Here is a 15,764-nt window from a genome sequence, read left to right on the forward strand (position 1 = left end):
GTTCGGAGACGGTACCGACACCCTCATTCCCGGTAGTCACGTGCCCAGATTGCAGGTTGCAGCCCGAATGGGTACACGAGATGGCTGATGCTCTTTTCTCCCCAGAGGTAGCATGGCAGCCCCACGCTGGCTGATCTCTGGCCACCCCAGGCTTTCCTGTCCAGGCGCCTGGTATTGCCCGGCTTGCTCACTGCTCAGACACCTCCAGCTGCGTTCCTCTCTGCCCCTGCCAGGCCCTCCACTGTGGGGCTGGTACACATCACAAGGGATTATGCACAGAAGACTGTGCGAGTGGCCTTACACCATGGGCATGCCCTACACAGCCCCGCATGGCTACGTCCTCCCAGGGCCCCTGCGGGGACCTCCCTCTGCCAGCACGCAGTAGCCAGCACCGCTGTACCCTAGAAAATCTCAAGCATCAGAGTTATGGAGAGAGGTCCCGTCCCAGCTGCAATTTGGGAGCCCCTCTGACCTTTACAGAACCGGGTTTGCACCTGGGAGTTGACCTTGACTTTGCAAAATGTTTTGCAAAATGCAAAATGTTTTCATGTTGTAGCATGTATTCCTTTTTTTTTTTTTAAGATTTTATTTATTTGACATACAATAAATGAATTTTGTTTATTTTTTGTAAACAATACAAAAGAGAGGGAGGGCGCACACAGAAGCACGGGGAACAGCAGAGGAAGAGGGAGAAGCAGGCTCTCCGCTGAGCAGGGAGCTGGATGGGGGGCTCAGTCCTACAACCCTGAGATCATGACCTGAGCCAAAGGCAGATGCTTAACCAATGGAGCCACCCTGGTTCCCCAAATTCCCTTCCTTTTTAAGGTAGAATAATAGTCCATGGACCACATTTTGCTTTTTCCCTCACCTGCTAGTGGACATTTGGGTGTTCCCCTTTCAGCTAACGCTGCTAGGAATATGGGTGTACGGGCATCTCTTTGAGTTTCGGTCATAGACCCTGGGGTGGAAAGCAACTGCAGTCTTCACTATTCTGCCTAGAGCACCTGGGTGGCTCAATCGGCTAAGCATCCAACTCTTGATTTCGGCTCAGGTTGTGATCTCAGGGTCATGAGATCAAGCCCCGGGTCGGGCTCTGCACTCAGCATGGAGTCTGCTTAAGATTCTCTCCCTCTCCCTCTGCCCCTCCTCCTGCTCTCTTTCAGGTAACTAAGTAAATCTGTAACTCATCTGCCTGTACTTCCTGCAGGATGCTGGTCACTATGGCTGGGGGATGGAGGGCAGCCATGTGCCAGGCACAGAAGTGAAATGTCTTCTCTCCTTTAATCCCCACCAGTCCAGTGAGGACTGGGCCGGTGTTGCAGATGGGCTCAGCCACTTCCCAGAGATCAGCCAGTGGGAAAGCTGGGACTGACCTCAGGCCTGCATGACTTTAAGGCCAACACCAGTGAGAGTGATCATTGCTAAGTGGAGTAATCAGGGAAGGCTTCCTGGAGGTGGGCGCTGGAGCTTTGACATACCATATGCTGATTTACATGCTGGTTGGTTCTGTTGCACAACCAACAGAAATTTTGCAGAAACTCTCCTTCACCGGGAGATGAAGCCCCAGGTCTTGGCCTTTTCCAGTCCCAGGCCACCTCCCTCCACCTCCACGACCTTCTCTACTACCCCATGGCTCCTTTCTCCCTAGGTGTGCTGAAATGATCATCAGCATGGACAGCAACCAGATCCACAGCAAAGACCCTCGCTACGGAGCCAGCCCCCTCCACTGGGCCAAGACGGCTGAGGTAGGCAGAGTCTGAGGGGGAGTGGTGGGTGGGCAGGCGACAGAGTCCCAGAGCCCCAAGTTCTCAGCTGCCCGCAGGAGGGCAGTTCCTAAGATGACTCTCGGGATGGCGCTGTGGGGGTTGGTCTCTTAGTGGTCCCACAGCAGGAGAGGATAGTCCGGTGTTGCTCTGCCTCTCACTGGCACAATGACGACGTCCCCTCGGTGGTTTCTTTGTGTATGAATTGGGGGTCCAGTGGCTTGCCTTTGGAGGTGTGAAGTCAGCGAGGTAACGTGTGAGAAAGTTCTTTGTAACTCGTCAGACAGAAGGTGGTGCGAGGCCCCGGCTGGGCAGTTCCCCGGAGGCCTTCCCTAAGTCAGGCTTCACCCGCCAGGGAGAATGGAGGTCTCTGGAAGCCGAGTTTGGCAGTGCACTGGGTGTCCCCGAGACTGTGGCTTGTTTTTAAACAAGGGAGGGAGGAGATTACTGACCTCTTTAGGGCACCTTCTGCCTGCCAGTGGCTAGGCACCAAGTCAGGCCCTTCCGTGTACGTTTTGTCGTGCATTGTTACCACTCTGTAAAGTAGACAGTTGCATTTCTATTTTCACAGAAGAGAAAAACTGGGTGCAGGGGGTGTGGTGATCCCCCCCCCCCCCAAGCTCAGAGGATGGGGATAAAATGGGGTCGAGCTTTGGGCTCCGGACTATTGGGCTCCAAAGACCAGGCTCCCCGGGGCTGCCCCGTGTAGGGCTGTGTGTTGCCCAGGCCCAGGGAGGGGTCAGACCTTTGCAGGACCCCAGGGACAGTCGCAGAGAGTGGGGCCGTTCTGGGAGTTTGCAGAGTTGCATGGAGTCCCATTAACTCCTGGGAAGAACCCAGAAGCCCCTTAAATCAGTCAGCGTATCTTCAGGCTTTTGTCCTCTACTTCTGGGGTGCTGACGGCACGGGCCCAGGTCTAGGGCCACCCCCAGAACTGGGGCCCACCCCCTGAGTTGTTATTGCGGCTAGAGCTTTCCAGAAGCCCAGTTCCGGAAGGAGTCTCAGGGAGGAGGTGGCAGCGCCCAGGTGTCACCACGCACTCCAGCGCGGACCCTGTCTCCCGCAGATGGCCCGCCTGCTGCTGAAACGGGGCTGCGACGTGAACAGCACGAGCAGCACAGGGAACACGGCCCTGCACGTGGCTGTGATGCGCAACCGCTTCGACTGCGTCATGGCGTTGCTGACCTACGGGGCCAACGCCGACGCCCGCGGGGAGCACGGCAACACCCCACTGCACTTGGCCATGTCGGTGAGCCTGCGGTCTGCCCCCAGCCCTGGCAGCTCCTGCAAGGAGGGCCGCCTTCCTGTGGCTGCCCTCCCGCGGTGCCCCCTCCAAGCTGAGAATCTTTCCTCTATTAAGACCCCGCCTTCTCCCTCTGGAACCTTCCATGTCCCCCTCTCAGCCTCAAATATCATCTCCTTCCTCTGCGCCGCAGTCCCTCCTGCTCCTGGGCTCCCCATTTGACAGGTGCATGGTGTGAGAGGGGAAGTACAGCCCCAGCGACCCACGGTGGCCTTGGCCAAGTCACCTGTCAGCCTCAGTGTCCTTATCGGCTCCCACCTGGCAGAGCTGTTGAGAGAAGAGAGTGGCGGACCCTTGGTAACTCCAGGAGCATCCCTGAGATGTCCCGGAGTTGGCAGTTCTCCCCCTGCCCTGCGTCCTTAGGGGAAGTACTCATCTACATATTGTTCCTATCCTTAGAGATTCCGGTCTCCTAGGCCATGCCTTAGAAGGGGACTCTAAGCTCCCAGAAGGCAGGGTCTGCCTTCTCATCTTGGTGGCTCACGGTGGGGATTGGCCACAGTTTTTGGCTTATTATAGAGCATAGGTCCTGCCCTTAAAGCCCCTCCAGCGTGGAGAGACGACCAGAGTATGAACATACAAATTGCAGGGAGGGAATGTCACTTGTCACCGACGTGTGTATGATTCGGTACCTCGTATTCTTTAGCAGTACCACGTGTACGTACGTACGTTCCACAGATCACCAAGGGATGGGATTGGACAGGCCTCCTGGACTCTAAAAGATGTAGATTGAGGACACACTCAGAGACATGCTCTTTTATACCAAAGGCCGTAACCTTGTGGCAACATTGTTGTCTGGGAGATAGAAACCCTAGCTAAAACCATGGCCATTTTCAGCACTGAATGATCCCTTAGAATTATCTAGATCATCGGTTCTCAAAATTCTGAGTCCGTGTGGTCCCTTTGTACGCTTAAAAAATGATATTGACGATCCCAAAGACTTTTCATTGATAAGGATTTTATCTATATTTACCAGATTGAAGATTAAAAATAAGAAGTTTCCAAAATATTAATTCAGTTAAAAATGACAATTCACCAGTCACAGTCTAACCTCAATAAGTAACATTTTTATGAAAAACAACTTTATTTTCCCAAACCAAAAATAATCGAAAAGAGTTAGCATCATTTTACATTTTTTTAAAAAAGATTTTATTTATTTATTTGACAGAGATCACAAGTAGGCAGAGAGGCAGGCAGAGAGAAAGGAAGGGAAGCAGGCTTCCCGCTGAGCGGAGAGCCCGATGCGGAGCTTGATCCGAGGACCCTGGGATCACGACCTGAGCCGAAGGCAGAGACTTTAACCCACTGAGCCGCCTAGGCACCCCTTGTTATACATTTCTGTGAATCTTTTTAATGCCTAGCCTCAGGGAAGACATGTTGATTCTCCTGTCTTCTGCTACATTTTTTCTGTTGCAATGTGTTGTTGAATATATGTTGGGTTTGAAGATAGTCTGGGCTCACACAGACAGGTTGTTGAAAAAGATACACAGTAGCGCCTTTTCAGAGAATCATGAATATTCTTCACTGTTGCACCTAAACTGGAGGAGGGTTAGTTTCTGACAAGTCAGTTGCAAGTGGGACCCGCAGCCATCTCCGTGTCATACTTTGTTCCCTTGGTATCTTTTGCACTCCCCTTAGATCTTTTACCCCTGCGTGATTTCAGGTCATCCTCGGAAAATACTGGTTCACTGTGCATGCGTAGGACTGTTGAGCCATTTCATTATATGGGATTGAAACCCCACATTTGTAAATATCCCCACTGATCCCATCAGAAGAGTCTTCAGTTCTGGGAGGCTGTCAAGCCCGTCATGGCATATACACGTGCTCTGGAATTCCCATTTTTGTTTGCGAGCTTGAATTTTTTCATTGGCACAAAACACGGTGGGCATTTTTCTTGAAGTGCCGGGCTCACTGCATTCATTTTTGAGCACATATCTTCTGCATACCCAAGGCTGACCCGTCGTACATCGCTCTTCAGTCATGATCTCAAGTAAAAATGGCGTTCCAAGAAAAAAAAGCTGATTCTGCTCACAACCCAAACAACTGCATCCATGCTTTTCCGCAAGATGATGGTTGGGCTTTAGTATGCCCCAGAAATGCCTATGCTTTCCCTCCATCTTTTTTTTTTTTTTTTTTTTTTTTTTTAAGATTTTATTTGTCAGAAAGCGATTGAGAGTGCACAAGCAGGGGGAGCGTCAGGGAGACGAAGCAGACTACCTGCCGAGCAGGGAGCCCCATGTGGGACTCAATCTCAAGACCCTGCGATCATGACCTGAGCCAAAGGCACTTAACTGACTGAGCCACCCAGGTGTCCAGATTTCTCTCCATCTAATGACACAGAGTAGGCAGTGTCAAAATTTAATAAAATTAATTCTTACTGAATGAAGGACGTTCCTAAGGGAAACTGGCTATGTCATTAACTGGTTGATTTCTTTCTGTGAACGGATGGCAGAAAGGAAAACCAGGGAGAGTTTTAGTTTGATGCCCCGGTCTTGTGGAGACCTGGGCTGTTTTATCCATCACTGTTTTTACACCATTGGTGCAAAAGTCAATACAATGCAAAAAGTGAACATCTTGTTGTTGTTTTTTTTTTTATGAAAGCGGGGTTTGTTTTTTTTTTTAAGTTTGCTTATCTTTTTTAGTAATCTCTATTGCCCAACACGGGGCTCAAACTCCAGACCCCGAGATCAAGAGCTGCACGCTTTTCCAGCTGAGCCAGCCAGGGGCCCCTATGAAAGCAGTGTGACACTCGTGAACCCTCCAAAGGGTCTCCCATATTCATGGGGGGCCACAGATTGCTCTTTGAGAACTGCTGACGTTGCTTATTTCCCATATTGCAGGCACTTGCGGACCAGCCTCATGGTTTTGGGCACATTCATGAACCACGTTTATAGTTATGACCTTAATCATTTAAGTTGGTTGATTTGCTTCTAAACTTAAATTTATTTAGAAGAAAGTGTTTGATCGTTCCCAAAAGGGGTAAACCAGTGACGCAAAAGAAAGGTAACCAACACAGAAATGTGTAACTAATGATTCAAGCACACATACTTAGCTGTGCCCATGTAAATCCTAACGTACATGGTCCACCGTTTGGAAAGCTGTATTCTAGACACGACTCTTCATTCTCTCGGCAAGGAGATTAGACCCGAGGAAGAGGGAGGTGATGAGACCAGAGCTCTGGTCTCCAGGCGGCCAGTTTATTAGGTTTGTTCTGGGAAACCATGTCCCGTGCCCTCCTGCCCAGCCTCCTGATGTTAAATGCACAGTGCTCTGTGGAGGGAAGCTGCACTTGAAGGCGGCCATCAGAGAGGACATGTACTTGGTTACCCCTCACAAAACTCTTGACATGATGGGCAGGACAGCCTTCTCTTTCCCTGCCTGCCCTTTGCTGCTGCTCCTGAAATGATCCGTAGCTGATCCTTCAGTGTCCCCATGGCTCCCGGGGCCTTGCTTCCTTCAAGAAGTTGCTGGTGGGGCTGGGGACTTCCAGCGTCTGCCTGGGTTATTAAGTGGGTGGGGGCTCCGAAAGTTCCAGCATCTTCTCCCGTGCCCATGAGAGGCCCATCAAGTTGATGGGCAAGGTGAAAAAGGCTGGCGTCCTTTCCCTCTTCTTTCCCTGAGCTGTTGCATTTCCCCCTTACTCCATCCCCAACAGAAAGACAATGTGGAGATGATCAAGGCCCTCATTGTGTTTGGGGCAGAGGTGGACACCCCTAATGACTTTGGGGAGACTCCTGCATTCATAGCTTCCAAGATCAGCAAACGTAAGTCCCCTGCACTCTGGACCAGAGTTGGGCGTGGGTGGGTGGGTGCATGCCCAGGGGAAGAGGGTGGTCCCAGCCATCAGGCACCAGTATCCTGTCCCTACCCACCCTCTCCCACCTTGCTCCCTGCGTGGAGTTTTCCAGGAGCACCTGGGAGGCTGAGAGGGAAAGCTTTCTTTGCACAAGAACAAGGGCCATCACCAGTAGATGGATCCCAACAGGGGGCTTGCCAAATCAATGTCCTCTTCTGTACGGCCCCCATCCTTCCACAGGATGCCTGGACTCCCGGGGAGGTGGGTGGGATGTACAGCAATGGTTAGCCAATTGCTCTTTGGGAATTCACTGCGGGATGACTTGCAGGAACAACCGTGGGTTGACGCATGCGCAGCACCTTGGGTTGGGGGTATGCGCATGCCCAGTGCACACAGGCTTGCTGCACGCCCCGCATGTTCACTTGGGGAGCCTTGGCATCAGAGCTGGAAAAAGCAGATCATCCTCCCAGAAGTCTGGGTCCCCTCCAGGGGTTTGGGGGGCGTTGGGGATGTTGCTGTGTGTGTGTGTGTGTGTGTAGCTGCTAGGGTGCGAGTGCGCATGTGTGCGCTACTAGAGGAGGGTAAATGCCCCCGGGCTGAGTGGTCCGTTTTGAGTTCTGGAAGGGACCCTCCGTTCGGCGGTTTTGAGAACTGCTGAACATAGAGGCAGGAGTCCTGTTTCCTTTATTTTTAAATTAGGTTTTTAAGATAAGTTTTATTAGATATAATTAAGCCCAATCTTGTTTTCTTGTTCTTTTTTTTTTATTATTAAGATTTTATTTATTTATTTGAAAGAGAGCGAGCGAGTGGGAGCCAGGGAGGGGGTGGAGGGAGAGGGAGAAACAGAGTCCCCACTGAGCAGGGACCCCGACATGGCAGGGCATGGGGCTCGATCCCAAACGCTGGGAACATGACCTGAGCCAAAGGCAGATGCTTCACCCACTGAGCCACCCAGGCACTCCTGGAGTCCTGTTTTCTTGACTGAAAGTGAAAGGAAAGGGGGGGCCCCAAGTACTCGGACTGGGCATATTCTGTGGCCCCCATATTCTGTGTTCGACCTCCCAGGCCCCAGGAAGCTCTTTATAACAGACTGGAGTCAGCCCCCGCCCGCACTGGGTTCCCCCACATACCCAGGCCACCTGGTAGATGAAAGAGGGGTCCTGGTGTGGAAAGGAGGGACCTCTCACTTGCATATTGACATCATTTTTGATCCTGTGCGATATCCCCCTCCCCAAACCCTAACTAGTCGTCACCAGGAAGACGCTCTTAACTCTGCTGAGAACCATAGGGGCCAACTACAGTCTCCCACTCACCCAAGAGGCCCCCTCGGAGCAGAGCTCCACTACGACACATCACTCCTTCTCCCTGGAAAGATCTCAGCCCCCACCGATCAGCTTAAACAACCTAGGTAGGCCCCCCTCACCCCCCAGCCCCCCAAACTGGCCCTGCTCCGCCATGCTCCCTCCTCTCCAGCTGGTCCCCAGGTGCTGGGATCAGAGCAGTCCTGATCTGAAGGAAACAGGGTCTAGGGTAGAAGTGGTTAAAGGGAGCAAGGAACGATGGGGCAGGATCTGTCAGCCTCTGGAGGCAACCAGCGACCCATGAAGCCCAGGGCCCTGGGTGGGGGGGTCCCTGGCTGTTGGCCCACAGTCCATGTCTCCTGAGAGAGTGCCCTGGACACTGTCTCAGGTCTGGGCATCCCCAGGGCACCCATGAGGGGGATTGCTTTCATGGTTCCAGTGAGGAGTGTTTCTGCCACACTGTGCACTCTGTCAGGCCTGGGGCCTGTGTGTCCCCTGCTGGCCCCTTTGGTGACATACAGGTCTTTGAACATGGCCAAGCAACCTGCCTCTGCCCCTGTGTATCCTTGGTGCCCATGGAGATGGCCCCCAAGGAGATGGGGTCCAGCCTCTGGGCTTTCTGTGGGCTGGCCCAACCAGGGCCCGAGATCATTTGAGAGTAGTGTCCCCTGAAGAGGGCAGTCAGAAACCAACCCTTGGCAAGCCAGCTTTCTTCTTCCCACCTTGCTGTGGAAGCAGACACCAGCACCGTTAGCCAGTATGGCCCAGCCTAGCCTGGAGTCAGCAGAGGCAGAGCCCACAGCCACAGTCGGTGCGTCTGGCCTTGCCCCTCTCCTCCCCTGCCCATCTGACCCAGGCCCTTCTCCCCCACCCCCACCCCATCTTTATCTCTCACTTTTACAGGCAGGCTGTCACCCAAGCCAGGCCGGATGGTGGGCCTGGGGCGCGGCGTCAGATGGGTAATGCCCTGGGCCTCGAGGGGCCTCGAGCCTGCCGAGCCCCGAGCTCGCTGCAGCTCTAGTTCCCTCTCTTTCCCAGCTGCAGGCCGGACACACGCAGCCGGCCTTTCCACCCTCTCCCTGGCACTCTGTCCACTGCCTCTCCTGGCCAGCCTCTCCCGCTCATCTCGCCCACCCTCTGGCCACAGGCTCTGGTGAAGGGGGGGCACCCTGCCTTGCAGCCTGCGTTCCTACTTTGCTGCTTCTAGACTCTGCACGGGGATGGGGAGGGCCTGTTGGAAACCAGATGGCATGGCACTACCGGGCCAGGCAGGAGGGCAGCCAGTCTATCGGGGGGGGTGGCGGGGGGGGGATTGGGGTGCAGAGCAGAACAGGGAGTAGTGGGTGCGGCTGATGTGAGAGGCTGCTGAAGTTTCTAGACCTGGGATCAAGATGAGCAGCATCTGGAGAGTGGTTGGTTGTCTCCCTTCACCGTGGACTTAACCTCAAGGAATGTCCAGACTCAGCCCTTTCGGCTAAATGACTTTGGACGAGTCAGTCCCATAAAGCTCTTTGAGCCTCCTCTGGAAGTTGGGGATAAGGGTTCTGGTGATGATGGATGGCAGCAGCAGCACTTTCCCGATGCATGAGAAAACGCTGCGGGAACTGAGAAGCATGGGGCATGGCGGGGTGCTTGGGCTTCGGGGCTTTAGGAGGAAGGCATCGAGGAGAGTCTGGGAGCTGGCCGGGTGGGGTGGAGCCCTTCCCAGAGTGGTGGGCTCCCCTCCACGTTCCAGCCCAGTTCACCCCAAGGGGCTGGTGGCCTCTGGCTTACCTGGGACACAGAGCCCTTCCCAGCAGCCTGAGGCAGGTGCTCCTGCTGGGGGCAGTTGGGGGAGCCCTATGGGGGAGGGCACAGCCCCAGAGTTGCTCTCTGCACGCATGGGATGGTGGGAGCTTGGCCCCGTGTGGCCCCGACCCACCCTACCCTGTGCTTCTCAGAACTGCAAGACATCGTGCACATCTCCCGGTCCCGGAAGCCGGCCTTCATCCTCAGCTCCATGAGGGATGAGAAGCGAACGTAAGTGGGGGAGGGAGGGAGACCGTGCGTTCACGGCTCTGCCTAGTGCCCTCCAGTGGGCTGGGGCTTTCAGCTGGTCCCCACCAGGTTCCCTGCGAGGTAGTGTGCGTCCTCTGTAGTTCACAGCGAAGGGACTGGCTCTTCAGAGAGCCTGGGTCTGCTCTCGTGTCAGTGACCAGGCGGGCTCAGGGGTCACGTGACAGGTGGCTGCACTCCTGTCCTTTCCCTCCTGCCCTTGTCCTGGTTTGTTGGGGAAGGTCCCCCAGATCCCCTCTGTGATGCTGAGCCTGTTTCCCCTGGTTCCACCGTGTCCCTTGGCCTGCTTCCCCCCATGGAGCTCGTGGGTGGGCCGGCTTCCCCCACCTGCTGTACGCAGGCCCATTCTCGGAGGCAGGCCTGGGAGATGGGCACGAAGAGCAGAAGCCTCGGTCCTTGAGGACAGTCCCTGGGGCTCAGAAACTGTCTGCCAGGCACGGCAAGTTTCCAGCACAGATGTGCCTGGGATCGACTGTGCTCGCTTGCTCTCTTCTCCTTTCCATATGGAGTTGCTTTCTTGTTCTCTGGCTCTTACTGTTCCATGCTCCCAATGGCCTGCCTGGGGAGGGATTGGGACCCTTGTTCTGCACGTGCGGGACCTGAGTCCTGAGAGGTGAAGTGACCTCTGGCTCACACAGTGAGCGTCAGAGCAGAGACTCTCACGCCCTTCCTGCCATGCCAGACAGATGGCTCTACCTCTCCTTGCCTGAAGGGTTGGCTCGCCCTTGGTAGGTCCCACTCCTTTCCAAGGCCTCCCTGTGACATGTGCCCTGGGGGCACCCCTGCCCCGTCCACACTCTGGGGGTTCCCGTTGCCGCGTCTCCCGCCAGCACATGTACACAAATACGCATGTGCACACACCTGCGTGGGGGCCAAGGAAGGTACCAGAAGGAGGACCAACCCATTCTGGCCCATAAGAGGAGAGGAGGCAGATTCTCTGGCAGGACCAGGGTAGTTAGCCCCAGCCGGAGTGCCCTCCTTGCAGGCGGGACTGAGGCGAGAATCAGGACACCCCTGGGGGGACCTCCCCACGCGGGGCTGTGGGCCACGTCGCTCCGCAGTGCTCTGTCTGGGCTGATGTCTCTGATGTAAGCCCTACATCCTTAGAAGGGTCCCTCGCATGTCTGCTTAGGCCTCTGGTGACAGCCCAGCCCAGCCTCCCCTGCCACCCTCTGGGCTTGCTGTAGGGCCGGGCAGCTGGTCCAGGAAGACAGGGGACCCTAGAGGTAGCCCACCTGGTCCCCATTTCCCAGCTGTCTATTGGGTGGCTCCTGAGTTCCCTAGACATGCAGCCCTGTGCAGAGGAAGCTTCCGGCCCATTTGGGGGGAAGAAAATGGAAACGCTTATGGAAGCCAGGAGTGCTCCCCACAGAGAAAGTGGTTGCAGGAGGAGCGGGCTGAGCTGGGGGAGCAGGGAGTGTCTGTCTCAAAGGGGTTTGGGATGTTTCTGTGAATTCACGCTGGGAAAAGGACCTCGAAGCTCCTGGCGTACAGACAGACGGTCCTTCCTCCCTGCCGCATTCCTCCCCTGCCCCGCCCACTGGGAGGAGGGCCCTCACCCTCTCCACCAGCATTCCTGGTGGGCTGCAGGGTACCAGCCCTCTCCCCCAGCCTTGTCTGATTCAAACAGACTTTTCTTAGGCACCTGCTGCAGGGCAGGCCTGGGAATCCAGACCTGACCAAAACCAAGTGGGAGGGACAGACTCAGCCGTCTACTGAGGTGGCACCTGGCCCCTTTCCTTATTGCTAGTTGCACTTTCCCCCTCCTGAGATACTGTATGTTTATTCCTTTACTGACTGTGCTCCTTCTTCTCCATCCCCAAAAGGCCCTAGTAGCGAGCGAGCTCTATGGGGCCTTATCGTTCCGCACTCACAGGTGCTCAGGAACGCAGGCCCACATAGAGTGCTGGGCGGTAACAGGACCCTCTTCTCTCCCACTGCTGTCCCCCCCACAGCCACGACCACCTGCTCTGCCTGGACGGAGGGGGCGTGAAGGGCCTCGTCATCATCCAGCTCCTCATCGCCATTGAGAAGGCCTCGGGTGTCGCCACCAAGGATCTCTTTGACTGGGTGGCAGGGACCAGCACGGGGGGCATCCTGGCCCTGGCCATTCTGCACAGTGAGGGCAGGCCCTGGGTGGCAGGGGCGGGGTGGTGGTGGTGGTTGGGATCTGCCCTCAAATGGTGCTCAGTTTCTTTTCAGAGTCTTGCAAAGAGGGTTGCTGGGGAGGGGAGGCCCTGAAAGCCCTTTGTGGGGGAGGCTGAGGGCATTGGGGTGCAAGGCTGGAAAGAGAAGAGCTGGAAGGTGGGCTGGGCCTGGGTGCCCTGCCGTCCATGGGGAATAGAACGAGCCTTTCCATGTCCAGAGCATTTTTACATACATCTCCCCTGCCATTCTCCCCGATAGCCTGGTGAGGCAGGCCCCGCAGGGCCTCAGAAGTGCTGGGAGTAAGGAGAACCATTCTGAGGGCGGAGGCAGTGGGTAGTCTCAGGAAGGACAATCCACGGGGTCCAAGAAAGCCAGAGTCCCAGTCAGCATGCCGCTTTCACCCACAGGGAAATCCAGGCCGTGGGAGGAGAGGGGTGCCTCAAAGTCACGTAACCAGCCCTGTGGGGTTGCGGGGGCTAGGACAGCTCCCTAGACACTTAACACAGGGCCCCCACGCATCACAGCTTCGCAGAGGTGACAGAGGGGTCTCGCTTTCCTGACCGGCTTCTAGGTTGTTCTCTTTGTGGAGCTGTCTGGGCTGCTTGAGGCTGTCTGTGAAGGGCTCCCCCAGAGCTAGCTACTGCCCAGGCAAGAATGATCCTCTGCCTTGGCCTCCCTGCCCTGCTATCCCTGCCTCAGACTCTCCAGTGCACCCCCCGCCCAGGTCTGAAGGCGCAGGGAGAGGACCCTCCCGGCCCCAGGCCAGGCCTGTGCTGGGCATGGTGTTGTGGGGCTGAGACAAGAGCTTGCCCCCCGCTCAGGGAGCCCCCATCCCATGGGGGAGCCGCAGGCCTTTGGGTGTTCACCATGTGAGGAGCCCATGGCCCCGCAGTTCAGGGTGTCAGGGACATGAGGCAGCCAGGTCAGGAGGCGGCTGGGAGCGGAGTCCCGTGGGCTCTGGGACAGTCCAGTCTGCAGTCTGTCAGTCGGCAATGTGCTGAGACTCCCCTCCCCGGGCCTCCGGGGCCCCACATGCCCTCTCTGGTCTCCAGTTCCTGCCTTCCACGAGAGAAAAGCTCTCTTGGATCTGTGTCTGCCCAGTGGGACGTGAGGTCTGGGGGCGGAGGTCCTGGCCTCCTCCAGAAAGGGTCACTTCCTTCTTCAGACTCGGGGGAGGGCTGTGGAAGGGATTTGAGAAGGCCCCTAGTTCAGCCTCTCCTGAGAGCAGACACCCACCTCTCCTCAGCAGTCCCTCCCTGGCCCCAGAGAGGTGCAGCCTGTCCCCTTTGACCCTGCCTGTCCTCAGAGGCCCACAGGACAGGGTTGATTCTTCTCTTCTGAGCCAGCTGGGACTGATGTAGATTAGATTTATAAACGCTTACACTTTCAGGGCCCTTCTTTTTTTTTTAAAGATTTATTTATTTATTTTACAGAGATCACAAGTAGGCAGAGAGGCAGGCAGAGAGAGACAGAGGAGGAAGCAGGCTCCCTGCTGAGCAGAGAGCCCAATGTGGGGCTCGATCCCAGGACCCTGAGATCATGACCCAAGCCCAAGGCAGAGGCTTTAAACTGCTGAGCCACCCAGGCACCCCCAGGGCCCTTCTTTAAGGAAAATATAAAATCGTGGCTCCAGAATTAAGTGCAGAGCCTCGGGGCTCTGAAGGGGATTTCTGCCTCTGTGGGAAGTGGCCAAGGAGAGGCCCAGGAGCCCCGGCTGGCCTCCCTCCCTGCAGCTGTCGGAGCAGGACCCTCGTGTCTCTCCCTCCTTGTTCTAGGCAAGTCCATGGCCTACATGCGGGGTGTGTACTTTCGCATGAAGGATGAGGTGTTCCGGGGCTCGCGGCCCTACGAGTCGGGGCCCTTGGAGGAGTTCCTGAAGCGTGAGTTTGGGGAGCACACCAAGATGACCGACGTCAAGAAACCCAAGTAAGCCTCAGAGGGAGGGCTGTGGCTGTGGCCCCAGCCGGGCAGCCCTCCTGCCGTTCTGGGGGAGCAGAGGGCTCCCTACCCCGGTCTGGTGAAAGTGGCGGGGGGCTGGGGAGGCCTGATAGCTCCTTCCCAAGTGGGCCACAGGCTTCTGGAGAACTCTGTTGCAGGACACCCCCGACCCGGGGCTGCTGTTTTCCCACCCAGATGGCACTTCCCCGGGTCAGAGGGGGTCGCTTCTCGTCCGTCACACACCTGAGACCCTTTGCCGAGTGAGGCTGTGCCCCAGGCATTGTGTGTGTGTGTATGTGTGTGCACGTGTGTGTTCATGTGTGTGGGGGGGGCAGTTGAAGGGGGGTCACCACTAGGTGGAAGGCCCGTGAGCCATTTGCGGTCTGGTTGGAAGATAAATGACCTGAAAAGTGACAGCCGGGGGGCGCCTGGGTGGCTCAGTGGATTAAGCCGCTGCCTTTGGCTCAGGTCATGATCTCAGGGTCCTGGGATCGAGCCCCACATCAGGCTCTCTGCTCCGCAGGGAGCCTGCTTCCTCCTCTCTCTCTGCCTGCCTCTCTGCCTACTTATGATCTCTCTCTCTCACTGTCAAATAAATAAAATAAAATCTTTAAAAAAAAAAAAAAGTGACAGCCGTGCTCGGCTGCAGGTGTTTGAGAAGTTCCAGAAGAGCCTACGGCAATGCTACGTCTTTGTCATGCTGCCCAGCCCGGGAGTGCTCTCTTGTCTGTCTCGTGCCTGTGTCTGTCACCCGCCAGACTCGAGTCCCTGAGGCAGGAACGTGGCCGCCTTGTTTCTCTGCAGCCCCAGCGTCTGCCCCAGAGCAGGACACTGAGAAGTGTTCGTGAGCTGACGAGGGCCTGAGGACTGAGGGCGAGGTGGTCGGGGGAGCTCGCTGGGGGTGGTGATGTGTGAGCGAGGCCTTGCGGGTTAGGGAGGATTTCTTTTCATCTTCCTTTTCTTCTTCTTCATCTTCTTTTTTTCATTTACGAATAATGCATAGTCTTTGAAGAAAAATTGGAAATATACACAAAAAAAGTAAAAATAAAAAGGAAGAAGATACCATTCATGTAGTAAAAACCAAAAGATAATGTTTTAAAAACATTTTTGTGTATTTTATCCTAGACATTTTGTCTCTCTTAAATGGTGAAATAGAACATACATTTAGAAAAGCACATAAACCAGTTCACAGTGAATAATTATAAATCCAACACCCACATAACCACCAGCCAAGTCCCAAAGCCCACTGAGCCACGTCCCCAGCCCCTTAGCTCCTGTCCTGCCACCCGGGGGTGCTGCTGTCCCTACTGGTGTGAAGTGGATTTCCTAAATTTTCTTCTTTCCTTTTCTTTTTTTTTTTTAAATTTTTGGGTTTCCTAAATTGCCTTTTTCCTCCCACCCTTCCTTCCTTCCTTCCCTCCTTCCTTTCCTTTCCTTTCCTGTCCTCTTCTCTCTTCTCC

At 55.3% G+C, this 15,764-nt stretch overlaps 1 protein-coding gene across 6 annotated transcripts in view; it reads left to right on the forward strand.

Annotated features, from left to right (window-relative positions):
* Positions 1–15,764, forward strand: part of PLA2G6 (phospholipase A2 group VI) — a 60,207-nt gene that overhangs the window by 32,146 nt on the left and 12,297 nt on the right. For 4 of the 6 annotated variants that reach the window (XM_046013888.1, XM_046013889.1, XM_046013887.1 and 1 more), the window contains 9 exons: positions 1,649–1,745; positions 2,830–3,012; positions 6,722–6,830; positions 8,109–8,270; positions 9,067–9,122; positions 9,202–9,316; positions 10,104–10,182; positions 12,174–12,337; positions 14,142–14,292. In XM_046013888.1, coding sequence (XP_045869844.1) covers positions 1,649–1,745; positions 2,830–3,012; positions 6,722–6,830; positions 8,109–8,270; positions 9,067–9,122; positions 9,202–9,316; positions 10,104–10,182; positions 12,174–12,337; positions 14,142–14,292 — 1,116 coding nt within the window. The remainder of the gene's footprint in view (positions 1–1,648; positions 1,746–2,829; positions 3,013–6,721; positions 6,831–8,108; positions 8,271–9,066; positions 9,123–9,201; positions 9,317–10,103; positions 10,183–12,173; positions 12,338–14,141; positions 14,293–15,764) is intronic. The other 2 variants (XM_046013891.1, XM_046013892.1) reach the window with 2 other exon arrangements.

The sequence above is a fragment of the Meles meles genome, chromosome 7 (genome assembly GCF_922984935.1).
Source record: "Meles meles chromosome 7, mMelMel3.1 paternal haplotype, whole genome shotgun sequence".
Classification (NCBI taxonomy): domain Eukaryota; kingdom Metazoa; phylum Chordata; class Mammalia; order Carnivora; family Mustelidae; genus Meles; species Meles meles.